General features: G+C 39.3%; 1 protein-coding gene across 1 annotated transcript in view; it reads right to left on the bottom strand.

Annotated features, from left to right (window-relative positions):
• LOC128660873 (connector enhancer of kinase suppressor of ras 2-like) overlaps positions 1-23,853 on the bottom strand; it is a 957,001-nt gene that overhangs the window by 352,822 nt on the left and 580,326 nt on the right. Inside the window, exons 10-11 of the mRNA XM_053714957.1 lie at positions 9,531-9,664; positions 7,724-7,935 (exon numbers count right to left, since the gene is read on the bottom strand). Coding sequence (XP_053570932.1) covers positions 7,724-7,935; positions 9,531-9,664 — 346 coding nt within the window. The remainder of the gene's footprint in view (positions 1-7,723; positions 7,936-9,530; positions 9,665-23,853) is intronic.

The raw sequence follows: 23,853 nt of genomic DNA on the forward strand, positions 1-23,853 counted from the left end.
CCTTATACTGTCCTCCCACCTCACTACCTGTCCCCTCTACCCCATCCCCTCACAGCTACTCCCCTCCCTCTCTTCTACCCTCACCCCCATACTCACACACATTTTCAACCTCTCCCTCAGCACTGGTATATTTCCTTCATCTCTAAAACATGCACTAGTCACACCTATCCTCAAAAAACCTTCCCTCGATCCAACCTCCCCATCCAACTACCGCCCTATTTCCCTACTCCCTCTTGCCTCAAAGCACCTCGAAAAGCTAGTATATGCACGTCTATCCCATTTCCTTACACTAAACTCTCTTCTTGACCGACTGCAATCTGGATTTAGTCCCCATCACTCCACAGAAAGAGCAATTGTCAAGGTTACCAACGACCTACTTACAGCAAAATTCAAAGGCCACCTTTCTCAGCTTATCATCCTTGACCTGTCTGCAGCCTTTGACACTGTTGACCACCCTCTTTTGCTCCAAACCCTCCAATCCTTCGGCATCTGCGACACATCTCTCTTGTGGTTCTCTTCCTATCTGTCTAACCGTACATTTAGTGTAGCCTTCTCCGGAGCATCCTCTGCCCCGTTAGCACTTTCTGTTGGGGTACGTCAACTCTGTCCTCGGTCCCCTTCTCTTTTCAATCTACACGTTAGGTTCCTTAATAAAGTCCCATGGGTTTCGATATCATTTGTATGCCGATGATACCCAAATCTACCTCTCTGCACCAGACCTACCTCCTTCCTTACTAACCCATGTCACTAACTGTCTTTCTCATATCTCATCTTGGATGTCCTCTCACTAACTTAAGATAAATCTCTTCAAAACTGAACTCTTTATTTTCCCCCCTTCTTCCAATATCTCCACCCCCAAATTTTCTATAACTGTTGATAATTCCATCATTACCCCTACCCCGCATGCCCATTGTCTCGGGGTCACACTTGACTCAGACCTTTCTTTCACTCCTCACATTCAGTCCTTGGCTAAAGCTTGCTGTTTCCACCTTAAAAACATCTCTAAAATTCGAAATTTCCTTACACAAGACGCAACTAAGATTTTAATCCACTCTCTCATCCTTTCCCACCTCGACTACTGCAACTTCGCCCTCTCTGGTCTACCTAGCTGCCACATAGCTCCTTTACAATCCATTATGAATGCCTCTGCCAGGCTCATTTTGCTTATACGTCGCTCTTCACCTGCTGCATCTCTCTGCTAATCCCTTCACTGGCTTCCTCTTGCCTCTAGGATTAAACACAAAATCCTCACTCTGACATACAAAGCCCTCAACTGCACTGATCCCCCCCTACATTTCAGAACTTGTCTCCAGATACTCTCCCTCCCGTCCCCTTCGATCTGCTCATGATGTCCTTCTCTCCTCCTCTCTTGTTACTTCCTCACATTCCTGTTTACAGGACTTCTCCAGACTGGCCCCCATCTTGTGGAACTCCCTGCCCCACTCCACAAGACTCTCCCCTAGTTTTAACAGCTTCAAGCACTCCTTAAAGGCTCTACTATTCAGGGATGCATACAACCTACACTAACCTTTCCTAATCCATTGCTTTCCCCTTGAACCCCTTAGAATGTAAGCCTATGAGAACAGTTGTTTGCAGTTCACCTTTATAAGAGCTGACTACAACAGTGAAACTCTTGGCAGGGCCCTCTACCAATTTGATCCCTACAAAAGTTATCCTGTATACTGACTATGTTTACATGGCTGCGGAATCTGTTGGCGCTCTACAAATACCTGATAATAATAATAATAATAATAATAATAAAAGCTGTGGCAGAAATTATATAAGGGGGGGGGGGGAACTTCCAGAACACCAACTGGCGATTTGTAGGCAGGGCCATGTTGTCTGGGACTGAGCGTGACATTGATGGAGCCAAGGTGTGGTGTGAGCAGGGTCAGGATGTGCTGTTGGTGGGAATGTTTGGAGCTGGGCCTGGTGGTAGAAAGAAAAAACGTGTCAACACCATTGGGGGGCAGCCATAATATTGGGGTGGTAAGTACCCCCTCTACATGCTTCTACTGGAAAGAGTCATGCCTCTTCAAGCCCAACAAGTTAATATTTTATTAGGACACAAATAGTTTCAACCAACAATAAACTGCAATTCATCCAAATTCCCTAATTCAGATAAAATATAAAATAAGTCCCATTTATAAAATCTCTGTAAGACAACACAGTAGATTATGGTTTGTCCTGTATTAACACAGGAAGAATGCTTCTATAGAATGCTTCTTAAATTCATGAGTCACTGGTTTGGCTGAGTGTTAGTGAGTTAACCACTTCAATTAACAATGATGATTTGAAACAAATGTAATTTACAAGGATATAACAACAATACCACAATGTTGGTAAGAAAAAAATAAATTCTCCTAGTGAGCACGTGCAAGAGTTCAAAGTGTATACCTATAATATAGTAACAAGATAATAGGTAACAAAGTACTAATGGTAAGTACCTATAGGTGCCAAATATTTTTGTAATCAACAAGTACCTGTTAGGGGGGCAATATAGCACTAAGGAGACTCATAGATAAATGAGTTACAAAGTCTGTAACAAAAAAGAGTGCTTTACCCCTGCAATTATTTAGGAAAAATTCTCACGGAATAATACAGGAACGATTTTTAACCATTCATACTTTATCTTTATTGGTTTAACTATTCAATCATACATGTTTAAAAACACTTACACCTAGATTACGAGTTTTGCGTTAGAGGCTGTGCGGTGCTAACAAGCAGTTTTCCCTCACCGCTCACTTAGCTACAGCGCTGGTATTACGGGTTTTCAGAAACCCATTGTTAAAAGACAAAAAGTGAGCGTTGAGCAATATTTTGCTCATTACCGCACTCCAATACCAGCGCTGCTTAAGTCAGCGGTGAGCTGGTGTAACGTGCTCGTGCACGATTTCTCCATAGGAATCAACGGGGAGAGCCGGCTGAAAAAAGGTCTTACACCTGCAAAAAAGCAGTGTAAAACTCCTTAATGCAGCCCCATTGATTCCTATGGGGAAATAAAAGTTATGTCTACACCTAACACCCTAACATGAACACCGAGTCTAAACACCTAATCTTACACTTATTAACCCCTAATCTGCCGCCACCGACATAGACGACACCTACATTATAATTATTAACCCCTAATCTGCCGCTCCGGATACTGCTGTCACCTACATTATATGTATTAACCCCTAATCTGCTGCCCCAACATCACCGCCACCTACATAATATTTAATAACCCCTAATCTGCCGCCCCAAATGTTGCCGCAACCTACCTACATTTATTAACCCCTAATCTGCCGCCCCCAACGTCGCCGCCACTATATTAAAGTTATTAACCCCTAAACCTGAGTCTATCCCTAAACCTAACACCCACTAACTTAAATAAAATTTAAATAAGTCTAAATAAATATTACTATCATTAACTAAATTATTCCTATTTAAAACTAAATACCTACCTGTAAAATAAACCCTAAGCTAGCTACAATATAACTAATAGTTACATTGTAGCTATCTTAGGGTTTATTTTTATTTTACAGGCAAGTTTGAATTTATTTTAACTAGGTAGAATAGTTATTAAACAGCTATTAACTATTTAATAACTACTAGCTAAAATAAATACAAATTTACCTGTAAAATAAAACCTAACCTAAGTTACACTAACACCTAACACTACACTATAATTAAATAAATTAACTAAATTAAATACAATTACCTAAATTAAATTAGCTAAAATACAAACCCCCCCCACTAAATTACAGAAAATAATAAACAAATTACAGAAATGTAAACTAATTAGACCTAATCTAATAGCCCTATTAAAATAAAAAGCCCCCCCAAAATAACCCCCCCCCAGCCTAAACTAAACTACCAATAGCCCTTAAAAGGGCCTTTTGCGGGGCATTGCCACAAAGTAATCAGCTCTTTTACCTGTAAAAAAAATTCAAACAACCCCCCCCAACAGTAAAACCCACCACCCACACAACCAACCCCCAAATAAAATACTATCTAAAAAAACCTAAGCTCCCTATTGCCCTGAAAAGGGCATTTGGATGGGCATTGCCGTTAAAATGGCAGTTAGCTCTTTTGTCGCCCAAACCCTTATCTAAAAAATAAAACCCACCCAATACACCCTTAAAAAACACTAACCCCCTGAAGATCGACTTACCGGGAGAAGTCTTCATCCAAGCCAGGCGAAGTGGTCCTCCAGACGGGCAGAAGTCTTCATCCAGACGGCATATTCTATCTTCATCTATCTGGCACGGAGCGGCTCCATCTTCAAGACATCTGACGCGGAGCATCCTCTTCTTCCGACGACTAAAACAGAATGAAGGTACCTTTAAGTGACGTCATCCAAGATGGTGTCCCTTAGATTCCGATTGGCTGATAGAATTCTAGGTAGAAAAAATCCTATTGGCTGATGCAATCAGCCAATAGGATTGAAGTTCAATCCTATTGGCTGATCCAATCAGCCAACAGGATTGAGCTCGCATTCTATTGGCTGCCTGTCTGGAGAACCACTTCTGCCCAGCTTGGATGAAGAATTCTGCCCGTCTGGAGGACCACTTCACCCAGCTTGGATGAAGATGTCTCCCGATAAGTCGATCTTCTGGGGGTTAGTGTTAGGTTTTTTTATGGGTGTTTTGGGTGGGTTTTATTTTTAGGTTAGGGTTCGGGCTTGCAATAGAGCTAAATGCCCTTTTAAGGGCAATGCCTATCCAAATGCCCTTTTCAGGGCAATGGGGAGCTTAGGATTTTTTAGATAGTATTTTATTTGGGGGGTTGGTTGTGTGGGTGGTGGGTTTTACTGTTGGGGGGGTTGTTTGTATTTTTTACAGGTAAAAGAGCTGATTACTTTGGGGCAATCCCCCGCAAAAGGCCCTTTTAAGGGCTATTGATAGTTTAGTTTCGGCTAGGGTTTTTTTTTATTTTGGGGGGCTTTTTTATTTTAATAGGGCTATTAGATTAGGTGTAATTAGTTTAAATTTTTGTAATTTGTTTATTATTTTCTGTAATTTAATGGGGGGGTTTGTACTTTAGCTAATTTAATTTAATTTATTTAATTGTATTTAATTTAGTTAACTTATTTAACTATAGTGTAGTGTTAGGTGTTAGTGTAACTTAGGTTAGGTTTTATTTTACAGGTACTTTTGTATTTATTTTAGCTAGGTAGTTAATAACTATTTAATAACTATTCTACCTAGTTAAAATAAATACAAACTTGCCTGTAAAATAAAAATAAACCCTAAGCTAGCTACAATGTAACTATTAGTTATATTGTAGCTATCTTAGGGTTTATTTTATAGGTAAGTATTTAGTTTTAAATAGGAATAATTTAGTTAATGATAGGAATATTTATTTAGATTATATTTAAGTTAGTGGGTGTTAGGTTTAGGGTTAGACTTAGGTTTAGGGGTTAATAACTTTAATATAGTGGCGGCGACGTTGGGGGCGGCAGATTAGGGGTTAATAAGTGTAGGTAGGTGGCGGCGACATTGGGGGCGGAAGATTAGGGGTTAATAAATATAATGTAGGTGGCGGCGGTGTCTGGAGCGGCAGATTAGGGGTTAAAATTTTTATTATAGTGTTTGCGATGCGGGAGGGCCTCAGTTTAGGGGTTAATAGGTAGTTTATGGGTGTTAGTGTACTTTTTAGCACTTTAGTTATGAGTTTTATGTTACGGCGTTGTACCATAAAACGTTGTACCATAAAAATGTTTGTATCTGACTGCTTGATATTATACAAACCAAGTACAATGTTTCACATATAGATACATGATTCTCAGAGGTATTATTCACACATCTATGCTATATATTAATATCTAGAGAGTTTAAGTGGTTTAAACGTGTATGATTGAATAGTTAAACCAATAAAGATAAAGTATGAATGGTTAAAAATCGTTCCTGTATTATTCAGTGAGATTTTTTCCTAAATAATTGCAGGGGTAAGGCACTCTTTTTCGTTGCAGACTTTGTAACTCATTTATCTATGAGTATACCTATAAGAGTATGTGATTGTCTGATGGCTGTCACATTACACAAGGGGCCAGCAATATCTTTCTTTTATATACTTTATTATGCCATTCTACTTTATTTAATGGTCCTTTAAAGATATTGCATGTTATTGCCCACGGAACAACTACAAAAATGATCTGCCCAAAAAACACTTACCACATACACACCTTCCTGATTCAGTGAGGGTAAGAACTCCGGATTTTTGCCCTGAGCCACTGGAGGGCTTGTGTCAGACTATTTCCAGAGGCTTGCTGTTGCTGGCTAACTTACACTACATACCTGTCAGCTGGTTGTATTTCTGCAGTTATCTCTGGCTATATAAGCTGCTTTTCTAGCCACTCCCTGTCCTGACACAGAGTCTATCTCATTATTTGTGCCTCTGCCTGATTGTTGGAAACCTTCTGTTTATTGTCCTGATATTCGGTTTTGACTTTAGCCTGGTTACTTGACTTGGCCTTGGATCTCCTTTTTGCATTGTTGCTAATGTGGACTGATTTGGTACCTGATCTCTTTTTGCATGTCTGTGTATGTTTTTCTGAGGGTGTCTGTGTGTGTGCGATTCTGTTGGTGTCTGTGTATGTGTGCGTGAGCATTTCTGTGTGTATTTCTGTGTATGTGGGTTACTACCGTTTTACTATATTCAAAGTGTGCACGCATTTTAATCACTTAGCAAAAAAATTGCAAAGGTCAAAGGGTGGAGGGGGGTCCCAATCAATTGTTTAATAATTTCTAGTGGCAGCCCTTCCTCAATAATGCTACTTACCCTAACCACTATACTAGTTAGCATGCCCCTGACGACTTGCAGTTGCTAGGTAATCACCCCACTCCAAAATCTTCTCCAATAGTCTTTGCAGCCTCAGCATACTAGTAACATTAAAAAGGTTGCCTGTTTTGAACCCGGATCGCCACCATATGCAGACACTGTACATTTCTCAACACTAACACAGAAACTGAAGTATGCTTTATGCTCTGTGCACAGAGAATATCTACCAATCAGAATTAGGGTAGATGCACACATCTCTGGTATAATGATAGAACCCCCCAGCTTGTTGATTACTATTTATTCTTCCTTAAAGTGACAGTAAATTCAAAATTAAATACTCATGATTCAGACAGAGTTTTTAATTTTAAACAACTTTGCAATTTACCTCTATTATCAAATTGTCATTGTCCTCATGGTATCCTTTGTTGAAGATTAAATCTTGGTAAGCTACTAGCGTGCATGTGTGTCAGCAGTGATTGCAACTATGTATAACAATGCTATAAACACTGCTATCAAACGGCTAAAGGCACGTGTATGCTCCTGAGCTCACTTAGGACTACTCTAACAATGGATAGCAAAAGAACTAAGCAAAATGGATTATAGTAAATAAATTGGAAAGTTGTTTTAATGCTCCTACCAAAAACATTTAAATGTAATTTTGACTTCACTGTCCCTTTAAGGGTAAGCTTAGAACTTTACAACGTAAGTACAAGTTATAAGTTGCCAACAGTGATAATTTTGTGCATATCAGTGTAACTGTGAGCGGTCTGCCTCCAAAGAAACTGACCCCAGAAATGTTCATATAAGACCGTAAACTGTTAATTAGTAAATATTATTTAAACCTTTCAACAACAAAAAAGTCACATATGAGTAAGACTCTTCTAGCAATATTATTTTTTCACATAACCGCATGTTTCCTTCAACATCATGTTAAAAACAAGGCCACAGTAATGGCTCATACCGTGTGTTGGTGTCTTTTCTCTTCTCCGCACCCCTGTAGATCTACCTCTTTCATATTCTGAGCCAACTTGATGTCCCTCACCTTCAATTAACGTGTAATATTTGCCACTTTCATGCTCGAGGAAATAGCTGGGAGATTCTGAGCCTTTCATTCCTGACTTTCCCACTCCGTATTTATTAACATCATCACACGACATAATCCCAATTTCGTCCCTACAATCATTAGACAAAAACATAAGACATAAAAACCTTTGTGAGGAACATCTAATAAACTAATCTTGCACGCTCGTAAAAATTATCATGTTGTTCTGTACCTCAAAAAGTGAAAGATAAATGTTCACAAAATGTATCAAAGGTAAAGTAATAATAATAATTTAATGGTAGAATTACTCAAACACATTGGATTCAAAACAAGATTGAGTTGTCAAGAGCCCTTGGTTGCAATATTTTATAATTCAAATACATATAACAGGGATAGCCAACTGGCAGCCCGAGTGCCACATATGGCCCTATGCACTAGTTTTTGGGGCTCCGGGAATTTTTTTTTTTTTTTAAATGTGTGCCATCATTTTTGTGGCCCTAGTAGAAAGTTGAAATAAAAATGTGTGCTTTGGAGTGGCCACAACCCTAAAGAACTCTCTGGAGAAGAAGACAGCAGACAGAGCCCACAGCCTTACCTAAATGCGACCACGTGCCACTGGACAATTTTAGAAAATATTGTATTATTTGATAATTTAATAGCCATAAAATTACATTTATGACTTCAAAATATTGATTTGTGGCCTTCATGTGTTAGGAAGTTGGCTGTCCCTGAAATAAAGTAATGGCATGATTACATTTACTTTTTAAAAGAACACATATTCAATATGTATTATTGATGTAGGTTGCCTTTAGAATGGGTAAGCAACTGTTCTAAAGAAAAATATGTTCTTAAAGGGACAGTTTACTCAAAAATGTTCTCCCCTTTAATTTGTTCCCAATGATCCACTTTACCTGCTGGAGTGTATTAAATTGCTTACAAGTAGCTCCTTTGCCCTTATATTGGCATTTCAAATAGTTGATTTAGCCAGTGGTATCCCCACCTATTCTGAAAGTTTGTGGCCGCAGGTCCAAGCTATAGCTAAGCTGTGTAAACACAACCAGCAGAAGAAATTACACTCCCAGTGGGATATAGAAGAGATAAGGTAATAAAATGTTGATTTTCGATTGTTCTCTCCAAGTACTGGTTATTGGTTTATGAACAGATATAAGATAAAGAAGCAGATATATGTACACAAAGTGATAAAGTAATGAGATCTGATTATACCTACAAGCTCAACCCCTTTTATTAGGTTGTGGCTTCAAAACACAAAATAAGAGCATTAATATACACAAATAAACCTTCAAAAGCTAATTTTCATAAATTTTTACTCTGCAGTTGGTAAAAAAAAGCAATTGTAAACACATTAAGGGAAAAACTATTTTACAGTATACTGTCCCTTTAATTATGTAATTATATTGAACTTCCATGCTTGTTTCTCATTTTGTCATAGGTAAGTTAGTTTACGTGTTTTGGAAAGACTGTGATTGCTAGTTTCAGTGCCCAAGTATAACATTATGAATATGATGTATCTGCTTTACATGGTGGGAATAGGCAAAACTTATATTTAATCTTCTGTCAAAATTCTGTCTATGTTACATGGGTATGCCTATTTATGTTGTCCTAGTTCCATCCAGATATTGAGGATATTTGTTGCATTCTCCGTTAACATGTTACTTCATTGTGCAGGTTCTACTGAAATCCACTGGGAAATTATCAAGGTATTTACCTTGGACTATAAAGTCCGGACACAGGAGAAAGAATGAAAACGTCATGAAGAGTTGAGCTGTCCACCTTGGATGACATCCCTATTGTACCAGTAGGTGTTGTGTTTCCACTTGTAGGACTGGTTGGAATTACAGGCTGTGGAAAAAAAATAGGAGATATATAGATAAAAGGTCTAGTCAAGCTCCATCATCATAACTATAGAGCACACATGACTATGGTCTTGTATTTATTAGTCTGTCACTAACTGCTGTCACTTTCACAGAAATAATAACTCCATCATTCATAACTGTGTTCCTCACAACACTACATATGTTTCTGATCTTCCTCATCATGTCTCTCAGCATTGTCTCACTTCAATTGCTCTAAATTGTCAGCTCATAAGCAAACAAAAAACTGAAACTTCTTTTTAGTTTGGGCACTTAAAGGGCCAATATAGTGATAAAATGAAATTATCTAATTAATTACTGCATATTATTTTATCACTAGCAACTAGGGTTGCCAACCCTCCATGATTTCCAGGGATCTCCCTTATTTGCCCAAACGTTTATTACATTCTCCCTTATTTATCTGCTCTTGGAACATTTGTCTCCCTTATTTTTTACAACATGTACAATCCTCATTTTAAACATTTAATACTTTTGTACTCTTACGGCTAGATTATGAGTTTTGCGGTATGAGTGAAAAAGCATTGTTATTTTCACTACCGCTGGTATTACGAGTCTTGCAGGTTTAGCTGCACCGCACACTTTTTTGGCCAGAACGCAACGTAACTACCGCAGCTTTCCAAAAGTCCTTTTTCAATGGGACTTCCTTTGCGCTGGTATTACAAGTTTGCCTGGGAGGCCAAAAAGTGAGCGGTACAGCCTAAAACTACAAGATCCATAATGTAAACTGAAAGTCAGTAGTTATGAGTTTTACACTACAACGCCGTAACATAAAACTCATAACCGAAGTGCTAAAAAGTACACTAACACCCATAAACTACCTATTAACCACTAAACCGAGGCCCTCCCGCATTGCAAACACTAAAATTAAATGATTAAACCCTAATCTGACGCTCCAGACACTATAATAAACATATTAACCCCTAAACCGCCGCACTCCCGCATCGCAAACACTAGTTAAATATTATTAACCCTTAATCTGCTGCCCCTAACATCGCCGCAACCTACATTACTGTTATTAACCCCTAATCTGCTGCCCACAAAATCGCCACCACTATACTAAAGTTATTAACCCCTAAACCTAACCCTAAGTCTAACCCTAACACCCCTAACTTTAATGTAATTAAAATAAATCTAAATAAAACCTACTATTAATAACTAATGGCGAGATTACGAGTTTTGCGTTAGAAGTTGTGCGGTGCTAACGAGCAGTTTTTTCTCACCGCTCACTTAACTGCAGCGCTGGTATTACAGGTTTTTACTAACCCGGTGTTAAAAGGCAATAAGTGAGCGTAGAGCAAAATTGTGCTCCATACCGCACTCCAGTACCAGCGCTGCTTAAGTCAATGGTGAGCTGGTCGTACGTGCTTGTGCACGATTTCCCCATAGATATCAATGGGGAGAGCCGGCTGAGAAAAAGTCTAACACCTGCCAAAAAGCAGCCTAAAGCTCTGTAACGCAGCCCCATTGATTCCTATGAGGAAACTAAAGTTATGTTTACACCTAACACCCTAACATGAACCCCGAGTCTAAACACCCTTAATCTTACACTTATTAACCCCTAATCTGATGCCCCCGACATCGCCGACACCTACATTATTCTTATTATCCCCTAATCTGCCGCTCCGGACATCGCCGCCACCTACATTATACTTATTAACCCCTAATCTGCTGCCCCAATGTCGCCGCAACCTACCTACACTTATTAACTCCTGATCTGCCGCCCCCAACGTCGCCGCCACTATATTAAATTTATTAACCCCTAAACCTAAGTCCAACCCTAACACCCCCTAACTTAAATATAATTTAAATAAATCTAAATACAAATTACTATCATTAACTAAATTATTCCTATTTAAAACTAAATACTTACCTGTAAAATAAATCCTAAGCTAGCCACAATATAACTAATAGTTACATTGTATCTATCTTAGGTTTTATTTTTATTTTACAGCTAAGTTTGTATTTATTTTAACTAGGTAGAATAGTTATTAAATAGTTATTAACTATTTAATAACTACATAGCTAAAATAAATACAAATTTACCTGTAAAATAAAACCTAACCTAAGTTACACTAACACCTAACACTATACTACAATTAAATAAATTACGTTAAATTAGCTAAATCACAAAAACAAACACAAAATTACAGAAAATAAAAAACAAATTACAGATCTTTAAACTAATTGCACCTAATCTAAGAGCCATATCAAAATAAAAAAGCCCCCCCCCCCCAATAAAAAAAACCCCTAGCCTAAACTAAACTACCAATAGCCCTTAAAAGGGCCTTTTGCTGGGCATTGCCCCAAAGAAATAAGCTCTTTTTCCTGTAAAAAAAAATACAAACACCCCACAACAGTAAAACCCACCACCCACACACCACCCCCACAACCAACCCCCCAAATAAAAACATAATTTATGCTTACCTGATAAATTCCTTTCTTCTGTAGTGTGATCAGTCCACGGGTCATCATTACTTCTGGGATATTACTCCTCCCCAACAGGAAGTGCAAGAGGATTCACCCAGCAGAGCTGCATATAGCTCCTCCCCTCTACGTCACTCCCAGTCATTCGACCAAGGACCAACGAGAAAGGAAAAGCCAAGGGTGAAGTGGTGACTGGAGTATAAATTAAAAAATATTTACCTGCCTTAAAAACAGGGCGGGCCGTGGACTGATCACACTACAGAAGAAAGGAATTTATCAGGTAAGCATAAATTATGTTTTCTTCTGTTAAGTGTGATCAGTCCACGGGTCATCATTACTTCTGGGATACCAATACCAAAGCAAAAGTACACGGATGACGGGAGGGATAGGCAGGCTCTTTATACAGAAGGAACCACTGCCTGAAGAACCTTTCTCCCAAAAATAGCCTCCGATGAAGCAAAAGTGTCAAATTTGTAAAATTTGGAAAAAGTATGAAGCGAAGACCAAGTTGCAGCCTTGCAAATCTGTTCAACAGAGGCCTCATTCTTGAAGGCCCAAGTGGAAGCCACAGCTCTAGTAGAATGAGCTGTAATTCTTTCAGGAGGCTGCTGTCCAGCAGTCTCATAAGCTAAACGAATTATGCTACGAAGCCAAAAAGAAAGAGAGGTAGCAGAAGCTTTTTGACCTCTCCTCTGCCCAGAGTAAATGACAAACAGAGAAGACGTTTGTCGAAATTCCTTAGTTGCCTGTAAGTAAAATTTTAGAGCACGGACTACATCCAGGTTGTGCAGTAGACGTTCCTTCTTTGAAGAAGGATTTGGGCATAAAGAAGGAACAACAATCTCTTGATTGATATTCCTGTTAGTAACTACCTTAGGTAAGAACCCAGGTTTAGTACGCAGGACTACCTTATCCGAATGAAAAATCAAATAAGGAGAATCACAATGTAAGGCTGATAATTCAGAGACTCTTCGAGCCGAGGAAATAGCCATTAAAAATAGAACTTTCCAAGATAACAACTTTATATCAATGGAATGAAGGGGTTCAAACGGAACGCCCTGTAAAACATTAAGAACAAGGTTTAAACTCCATGGTGGAGCAACAGTTTTAAACACAGGCTTAATCCTGGCCAAAGCCTGACAAAAAGCCTGGACGTCAGGAACTTCTGACAGACGTTTGTGTAACAGAATGGACAGAGCTGAGATCTGTCCCTTTAAAGAACTAGCAGATAAACCCTTTTCTAAACCTTCTTGTAGAAAAGACAATATCCTAGGAATCCTAACCTTACTCCAAGAGTAACCTTTGGATTCACACCAATATAGGTATTTACGCCATATCTTATGGTAAATCTTTCTGGTAACAGGTTTCCTAGCCTGTATTAAGGTATCAATAACTGACTCAGAAAACCCACGTCTTGATAAAATCAAGCGTTCAATTTCCAAGCAGTCAGCTTCAGAGAAGTTAGATTTTGATGTTTGAAGGGACCCTGTATCAGAAGGTCCTGTTTCAGAGGTAGAGACCAAGGTGGACAGGATGACATGTCCACCAGGTCTGCATACCAAGTCCTGCGTGGCCACGCAGGTGCTATTAGAATCACTGATGCTCTCTCTTGTTTGATTCTGGCAATCAATCGAGGAAGCAACGGGAAGGGTGGAAACACGTAAGCCATCCTGAAGTCCCAAGGTGCTCTCAGAGCATCTATCAGGACTGCTCCTGGATCCCTGGATCTGGACCCGTAACGAGGAAGCTTGGCGTTCTGTCGAGACGCCATGAGATCTATCTCTGGTTTGCCCCAACGTCGAAGTATTTGGGCAAAGACCTCCGGATGAAGTTCCCACTCCCCCGGATGAAAAGTCTGACGACTTAAGAAATCCGCCTCCCAGTTCTCCACTCCCGGGATGTGGATTGCTGACAGGTGGCAAGAGTGAGACTCTGCCCAGCGAATTATCTTTGATACTTCCATCATAGCTAGGGAGCTTCTTGTCCCTCCCTGATGGTTGATGTAAGCTACAGTCGTGATGTTGTCCGACTGAAACCTGATGAACCCCCGAGTTGTCAACTGGGGCCAAGCCAGGAGGGCATTGAGAACTGCTCTCAATTCCAGAATGTTTATTGGCAGGAGACTCTCCTCCTGACTCCATTGTCCCTGAGCCTTCAGAGAATTCCAGACGGCACCCCAACCTAGAAGGCTGGCGTCTGTTGTTACAATTGTCCAGTCTGGTCTGCTGAATGGCATCCCCCTGGACAGATGTGGCCGAGAAAGCCACCATAGAAGAGAATTTCTGGTCTCTTGATCCAGATTCAGAGAAGGGGATAAGTCTGAGTAATCCCCATTCCACTGACTTAGCATGCACAGTTGCAGTGGTCTGAGGTGTAAGCGTGCAAAGGGTACTATGTCCATTGCCGCTACCATTAAGCCGATTACCTCCATGCATTGAGCCACTGACGGGTGTTGAATGGAATGAAGGGTGCAGCACGCACTTTGAAGTCTTGTTAGCCTGTCCTCTGTCAGGTAAATCTTCATTTCTACAGAATCTATAAGAGTCCCCAGGAAGGGAACTCTCGTGAGTGGAACGAGTGAACTTTTCTTTTCGTTCACCTTCCATCCATGTGACCTTAGAAATGCCAGCACTAACTCTGTATGAGACTTGGCAGTTTGAAAGCTTGAAGCTTGTATCAGAATGTCGTCTAGGTATGGAGCTACCGAGATTCCCCGCGGTCTTAGTACCGCCAGAAGAGCACCCAGAACCTTTGTGAAGATTCTTGGAGCTGTAGCCAATCCGAATGGAAGAGCCACAAACTGGTAATGCCTGTCTAGGAAGGCAAACCTTAGGTACCGATAATGATCTTTGTGAATCGGTATGTGAAGGTAAGCATCTTTTAAATCTACAGTGGTCATGTACTGACCTTCTTGGATCATAGGTAAAATTGTCCGAATAGTCTCCATCTTGAACGATGGAACTCTTAGGAATTTGTTTAGGATCTTTAAGTCCAGGATTGGTCTGAAAGTTCCCTCTTTTTTGGGAACCACAAACAGATTTGAGTAAAACCCCTGTCCCTGTTCTGATCGTGGAACTGGATGGATTACTCCCATTAACAAGAGCGCTTGTACGCAGCGTAGAAACGCCTCTTTCTTTGTCTGGATTGTTGACAATCTTGACAGATGAAATCTCTCTCTTGGAGGAGAGTATTTGAAGTCCAGAAGGTATCCCTGAGATATTATCTCTAGCGCCCAGGGATCCTGAACATCTCTTGCCCAAGCCTGGGCGAAGAGAGAAAGTCTGCCCCCCACTAGATCCGATCCCGGATCGGGGGCCCTCAATTCATGCTGTTTTAGGGGCAGCAGCAGGTTTCCTAGTCTGCTTGCCCTTGTTCCAGGACTGGTTAGGTTTCCAGCCTTGTCTGTAGCGAGCAACAGCTCCTTCCTGTTTTGGTGCAGAGGAAGTTGATGCTGCTCCTGCTTTGAAATTACGAAAGGAACGAAAATTAGACTGTCTAGTCTTGGCTTTGGCTTTGTCCTGAGGCAGGGCATGGCCTTTACCTCCTGTAATGTCAGCGATAATCTCTTTCAACCCGGGCCCGAATAAGGTCTGCCCTTTGAAAGGTATATTAAGCAATTTAGACTTAGAAGTAACATCAGCTGACCAGGATTTTAGCCACAGCGCCCTGCGTGCCTGAATGGCGAATCCTGAATTCTTCGCCGTAAGTTTAGTAAGATGTACTACGGCCTCCGAAATGAATGAATTAGATAGTTTAAGGACTCTAAGCCTGTCCGTAATGTCGTCCAGAGTAGCTGAACCAATGTTCTCTTCCAGAGACTCAATCCAGAATGCCGCTGCAGCCGTGATCGGCGCAATGCATGCAAGGGGTTGCAATATAAAACCTTGTTGAACAAACATTTTCTTAAGGTAACCCTCTAACTTTTTATCCATTGGATCTGAAAAAGCACAGCTATCCTCCACCGGGATAGTGGTACGCTTAGCTAAGGTAGAAACTGCTCCCTCCACCTTAGGGACCGTTTGCCATAAGTCCCTTGTGGTGGCGTCTATTGGAAACATTTTTCTAAATATCGGAGGGGGTGAGAACGGCACACCGGGTCTATCCCACTCCTTAGTAACAATTTCAGTAAGTCTCTTAGGTATAGGAAAAACCTCAGTACTCGTCGGTACCGCAAAATATTTATCCAACCTACACATTTTCTCTGGTATTGCAACTGTGTTACAATCATTCAGAGCCGCTAACACCTCCCCTAGTAATACACGGAGGTTTTCCAGTTTAAATTTAAAATTTGAAATATCTGAATCCAGTCTGTTTGGATCAGAACCGTCACCCACAGAATGAAGTTCTCCGTCCTCATGTTCTGCCACCTGTGACGCAGTGTCTGACATGGCCCTAATATAATCAGCGCACTCTGTTCTCACCCCAGAGTGATCACGCTTACCTCTTAGTTCTGGTAATTTAGCCAAAACCTCAGTCATAACAGTAGCCATATCCTGTAATGTGATTTGTAATGGCCGCCCAGATGTACTCGGCGCTACAATATCACGCACCTCCCTCTGAGCGGGAGATGTAGGTACTGACACGTGAGGCGAGTTAGTCGGCATAACTCTCCCCTCGTTGTTTGGTGAAATTTGTTCAATTTGTACAGATTGATTTTTATTTAAAGTAGCATCAATACAGTTAGTACATAAATTTCTATTGGGCTCCACTTTGGCATTGCAACAAATGACACAGGTATCATCCTCTGAATCAGACATGTTTAACACACTAGCAAATAAACTTGCAACTTGGAAATACAATTCAATTAGAATAATATTAAAACGTACTGTGCCTTTAAGAAGCACAGAAGATCTATGACAGTTGAAAATTAATAAATTGAAACAGTTATAGCCTCAATCCTTGTAAACAACACAACTTTAGCAAAGGTTTAATCCCATTAGCAAAGATAACAAATTCTGAAAGCAGGAAACAAATTACAGAATAAACGTTTTTTATCTCAGTCAAACTATAATTCTCACAGCTCTGCTGAGAGAAATTACCTCCCTCAAAATAAGTTTTGAAGACCCCTGAGCTCTGTAGAGATGAACCGGATCATGCAGGGAATACAATGAGTTGCTGACTGAAATATTTGATGCATAGTAAAAGCGCCAAAAAACGGCCCCTCCCCCTCACACACAGCAGTGAGGGAGAACAGAAACTGTCAGAAAACAGATTAAGCAACTGCCAAGTGGAAAAATAGTGCCCAAACATTTATTCACTCAGTACCTCAGCAAATGAAAACGATTTTACATTCCAGCAAAAACGTTAAACATAATCTCTAGTTATTAAACAGCTTTATGTATTTCTTACAGTGTAATTCTAGTGAAGTACCATTCCCCAGAATACTGAAGTGTAAAGTATACATACATGACATTATATCGGTATGGCAGGATTTTCTCATCAATTCCATTATCAGAAAATAAAAACTGCTACATACCTCTATGCAGATTCATCTGCCCGCTGTCCCCTGATCTGAAGTTTACCTCTCCTCAGATGGCCGAGAAACAGCAATATGATCTTAACTACTCCGGCTAAAATCATAACAAAAACTCTGGTAGATTCTTCTTCAAACTCTGCCAGAGAGATAATAACACACTCCGGTGCTATTTTAAAATAACAAACTTTTGATTGAAGATATAAAACTAAGTATAATCACCATAGTCCTCTCACACATCCTATCTAGTCGTTGGGTGCAAGAGAATGACTGGGAGTGACGTAGAGGGGAGGAGCTATATGCAGCTCTGCTGGGTGAATCCTCTTGCACTTCCTGTTGGGGAGGAGTAATATCCCAGAAGTAATGATGACCCGTGGACTGATCACACTTAACAGAAGAAATACTAACTAAAAAAACCTAAGCTCCCCATTAAAAGGGCATTTAGCTCTATTGCAGGCCCAAAGCCCTAACCTAAAAAATAAACCCACCTAATACACCCTTAATAAAATCCTAACACTAACCCCCGAAGATTCACTTACCAGGAGAAGTCTTCATCCAAGCGGCAAGACGTCCTCAACGAAGCCGGCAGAAGTGGTCCTCCAGATGGGCAGAAGTGATCCTCCAGACGGGCAGAAGTCTTCATCCAGATGGCATCTTCTATCTTCATCCTTCCGGCGTGGAGCGGCTTCATCTTCAAGACATCCGTCCCTTAGATACCGATTGGCTGATAGAATTCTATCAGCCAATCGGAATTAAGGTAGAAAAAATCCTATTGGCTGATTGGATCAGCCAATAGGATTGAACTTCAATCCTATTGGCTGATCCAATCAGCCAATAGGATTGAGCTCGCATTCTATTGGCTGTTCCAATCAGCCAGTTAGTATTTTATTTGGGGGGGTTGGTTGTGTGGGTTTTACTGTTGGGGGGGGGTGTTTGTATTTTTTTTTTTACAGGAAAAAGAGCTGATTTCTTTGGGGCAATTAGGTGGTTAATAAATATAATTTAGGTGGCGGCAATGTTAGGGTCGGAAGATTAGGGGTTAATATTATTTAACTAGTGTTTGAGAGGCGGGAGTGCGGCGGTTTAGGGGTTAATATGTTTATTCTAGTGGCGGTGATGTCCGGAGTGGCAGATTAGGGGTTAAAAAATGTATTATAGTGTTTGCGATGTGGGAGGGCCTCGGTTTAGGGGTTAATAGGTAGTTTATGGGTGTTAGTGTACTTTTTAGCACTTTAGTTGTGAGTTTTATGCTACGGCATTGTAGTGTAAAACTACTGACTTTATAATGGGTTAGGGATCTTGGAGGTAGAGGGTGTACCGCTCACTTTTTGGCCTCCCAGGACAGACTCGTAATACCGGCGCTATGGAAGTCCCATAGAAAAAAGGGTTTACAAAATTTACGTAAATCGGTTTGCGGTAAGGCCAAAAAAGTGTGCGGTGCCCCTGTACCTGCAAGACTCGTAATACCAGCGTTATTGAAAAAGCAGCGTTAGGACCTGTTAACGCTGCTTTTTTACCTTACCGCACAATTCGCAATCTAGCCGTAAATAATTCCTATTTAAAACTAAATACTTACCTATAAAATAAACCCTAAGCTAGCTACAATATAGCTAATAGTTACATTGTAGCTATCTTAGGTTTTATTTTTATTTCACAGGCAAGTTTGTATTTATTTTAACTAGGTAGACTAGTTAGTAAATAGTTATTAACTATTTACTAGCTACATAGCTAAAATAAATAAAAAATTTACCTGTAAAATAAAACCTAACCTTTCTTACACTAACACCTAACCTTACACTACAATTAAATAAATTACATTAATTAAATACAATTAACTAAATTACAAAAAACAAACACTAAATTACAGAAAATTAAAAAAAGAAATTATCAAATATTTAAACTAATTACACCTAATCTAATAGCCCTATCAAAATAAAAAAGCCCCCTCAAAATAAAAAAAAAAAACCCTAGCCTACACCAAACTACCAATAGCCCTTAAAAGGGCCTTTTCCGGGGCATTGCCCCAAAGAAATCAGCTCTTTTACCTGTAAAAAAAATACAAACACCCCCCCCAACAGTAAAACCCACACAACCAACCCCCCAAATAAAATACTAACTAAAAAAACCTAAGCTCCCCATTGCCCTGAAAAGGGCATTTGGATGGGCATTGCCCTTAAAAGGGCATTTAGCTCTTTTTCAGCCCAAATCCTAAGCGAAAAATAAAATCCACCCAATAAACCCTTAAAAAAACTAACACTAACCCCCGAAGATCCACTTACAGTTTTTGAAGACCCGACATCCATCCTCAATGAAGCGGCAGAAGTCCTCAATTAAGCGGCAGAAGTCTTCATCCAACCGGGCAGAAGTCTTCATCCAGACGGCATCTTCTATCTTCATCCAGACGGCATCTTCTATCTTCATCCAGACGGCATCTTCTATCTTCATCCATCCGGCGCGGAGCGGTTCCATCTTCAAAAAATCCTATTGGCTGTTCCAATCAGCCAATAGAAGGCGAGCTCAATCCTATTAGCTGATTGCATCAGCCAATAGGATGAAAGCTCAATCCTATTGGCTGATTGCAACAGCCAATAGGATTTTTTCCACCTTAATTCCGATTGGCTGATAGAATTCTATCAGCCAATCGGAATTCAAGCGACGCCATCTTGGATGACGTCACTTAAAGGAACCTTCATTCGAGAAGAGCCGTTGGAAGAAGAGGATGCTCCACGCTGGATGTCTTGAAGATGGAGCCGCTCCGTGCCGTCTGGATGAAGACTTCTGCCCGATTGGATGAAGACTTCGTCCCGCTTGGATGAAGACTTCAGCCGCTTCGTTGAGGACTTCTGTAGCTTCATTGAGGATGGATGTGGGGTCTTCAAAAATTGTAAGTGGATCTTCGGTGGTTTTAAGAGTTTATTGCGTGGGTTTTATTTTTAGCTTAGGGTTTGGGCTGAAAAAGAGCGAAATGCCCTTTTAAGGGCAATGCCCATCCAAATGCCCTTTTCAGGGCAATGGGGAGCTTAGGTTTTTTAGATAGGTTTTTATTTGGGGGGTTTGGTTGTGTGGGTGGTGGGTTTTACTGTTGGGGGTTGTTTGTATTATTTTTTACAGGTAAAAGAGCTGATTTTTTCTACGTGCTTTTTATTTTGTTAGGGGGATTAGATTAGGTGTAATTAGTTTAAAAATCTTGTAATTTGTTTAATTTTTTCTGTAATTTAGTGTTTTTTTTACTTTAGATAATTTTATTTAATTGTATTTAATTGTATTTAATTTAGGGAATTCATTTAATTATAGTGTAGTGTTAGGTGTAATTGTAACTTAGGTTAGGTTTTATTTTACAGGTACTTTTGTATTTATTTTAACTAGGTAGTTTATTAAATAGTTAATAACTATTTAGTAACTATTCTATCTAGTTAAAATAAATACAAACTTGCCTGTAAAATAAAAATAAACCCTAAACTAGCTACAATGTAACTATTAGTTATATTGTAGCTAGCTTAGGGTTTATTTTATAAGTAAGTATTTCGTTTTAAATAGGAATAATTTAGTTAATGATAGTTATATTTATTTAGATTTATTTTAATTATATTTAAGATAGGGGGTGTTAGGGTTAGACTTAGATTTAGGGGTTAATATGTTTATTATAGTTGCAGCGACGTTGGTGCGGTGGATTAGGGGTTAATAAATGTAGGTAGGGGTTAATAATATTTAACTAATGTTTGCAAGGCGGGAGTGCGGCAGTTTAGGGGTTAATATGTTTATTATAGTGGCAACGGTGTCCAGAACAGCAGATTAGGGGTTAATAATATAATGTAGGTGTCGGCGATGTCGGGGGCGGTAGATTAGGGGTTAATAAGTGTAAGATTAGGGGTGTTTAGACTCGGGGTTCATGTTAGGGTGTTAGGTGTAGACATACATTTTATTTCCCCATAGGAATCAATGGGGCTGCGTTAAGAGCTAAACGCTGCTTTTTTGCAGGTGTTAGGTTTTTTTTCAGCCGGCTCTCCCCCATTGATTCCTATGGGGAAATTGTGCACAAGCACGTTCAGCTAGCTCACCGCTAACGTAAGCAGCGCTGGTATTGAGGTGAGATGTGGAGCAAAAGTTTGCTCTACGCTCACTTTTTTGCGGTTAACGCCAGGTTTGTAAAAACCCGTAATACCAGTGCTGTCTGTAAGTGAGCGGTGAGCATAAACTGCTTGTTAGCACCGCACCCCTGTTAACGCAAAACTCGTAATCTAGCCGTATATTTTTAACCCCACAAATGGGCTAAATAATAAACATGAAGTTAAAATACAGCTTGGGACCCGAGAGCACACGCTGGACCAGAGTGGAAACTGTCGCTGTTCCAATCAGCAGTGCTCATTACAAAGCTGGGTCATGTGACTAGTGCTGCTGATTGGATCAGTGGCAGTTTGTGATTGGGACCTGCAGTGCTCTGCGGTACCGGAGAGGTACCGTTAGCAGGGGTTAAACACATAGTTTTGTCACATCGCTAGTGATAAAATGACATGCTCTAACAAATAAGATAATTTGCTTTATCACTATATTGACCCTTTGAATTGCCATAAACTTTGTGTAGTGATAAAATGATGCAGAAAATGTTGGTACTTAATTATAAATTAACAGTATGTAGACTTATAGATGGCTCACATATTGTAAAGTTTCTCATTTCCTATGGTACCCCTTAAAGAGATATTAAAGCTTTTTTTTTTTTACTTTTTGCATCTAAAGCAAGAATTTTAGATCTTTTTTTAACAAAAGTTTTTAATTTAAATAAATCTATTTTTGTTTTGATCCATGTGAAGATGTATGGCTGTCCATCAACTAAAATATGGCAACTATTTTTATCAGTTCACTTGTAGTATATCCCAAACATGCGATTTTCTGCTAGTTTCAAAACCATTTTCAATAGCCTTAATCTTTTTGGCTGCAACAACAATTTTACACAAGTTACATGTTCGTGTCTATGTTTGTTTTTGTTTAATGTCCCTTTACTAAAATTATAATACCTGTTTTGAATTATTATTTACTACATATTGTTAAGGTTCCTCAGGGGAGGAAATGATCCTGCTCATAGTAACAGATAGGAGATCTCCCCCTGTTAACTTTTTTCTGTTACTTGATACTAGGGATGGGCAAATGTGCTGAAATTGTAATTCATTTGGTAGAATAAACAGTCCTGTGGACATTCGTTTTGGACAATCAAATGTTGATAAGAATGAAAACACATGAAATATCGGTAATCAAATGTTATTTCCAGTTTTCAAATATTACTTTTGTATTCTAATGTTCATTATTAGATTGAATATCCACATTCCAAATGTAACATTCAATTTAACAAATATTATTCAGAAGTTTAATACTTCATGTGATAGGGAATTTAGTAAATTAATACATAATAGATACAAATATATCGATTTGAATGTTTCTATTTCGAATACTGCATTTAAAGAGAGAATTAGAAATACTATTACAAATATATTGATTTGAATGTTTTTAATTTCAATATTGCATAATTCTAATCAAATTATTAGAAAAATTTGAATCAAATATAACATTTAAAGAGAGCATTAGAAATACTATTACATGAAATGAATGTTAGAATGTTGTACAAACATTCAAAATTCAAAACAAATGAACAAATGTGTTAAAATTCCTTTCATTTTTTGAATGTTGAGAAACATTTGCCCATTATATTAAGGAGGATTAGGATATTTTTCTTTGTGTTAGTCATATAGAAAAGGATATAATCTGCCTATAGGGAGAGTATAAATTGTCTTTTTATTGACTTTAACCCCTTCCAGCTCTCTTTTGCAGATTACAGCCAAAAGCTCCAGTGCTAAATTAAATAGTAGGGGGGAAGGTGACATCCTTGCCTAGTTCTTTTTTGTAGTTTTAAACAGGGGGATAACATTCCATTAATACTTAAGAAAGAGATTGGATCTGTATATATGGTTTTAATGAAGTTAGAAAAGTGGCCTGAAAAACCAAACTGCTTTAAGGTGTGAAAAAGGTGGTCCCATGAGAGGGCAAAATCTTTCATAAATTTAGAAGTCTGAGCTAGATGGGTATGATAGTGTTCTATTAATAACATGGCTGTTCTGATGTTTTTTTGTGGAGGTTCTCCTTTGCATGAAACCCGACTAATCAGGATGTATTACATCTACAAGTATTGTTTTTAAGCTATACGAAATAATATTTGCAAGAATTTTGTAATCCATATTAAGGAGAGATATTGGGCGGTATGAGTCTATGCA

Source organism: Bombina bombina, chromosome 1 (genome assembly GCF_027579735.1).
Source record: "Bombina bombina isolate aBomBom1 chromosome 1, aBomBom1.pri, whole genome shotgun sequence".
In the NCBI taxonomy this organism is placed as follows: Eukaryota; Metazoa; Chordata; class Amphibia; order Anura; family Bombinatoridae; genus Bombina; species Bombina bombina.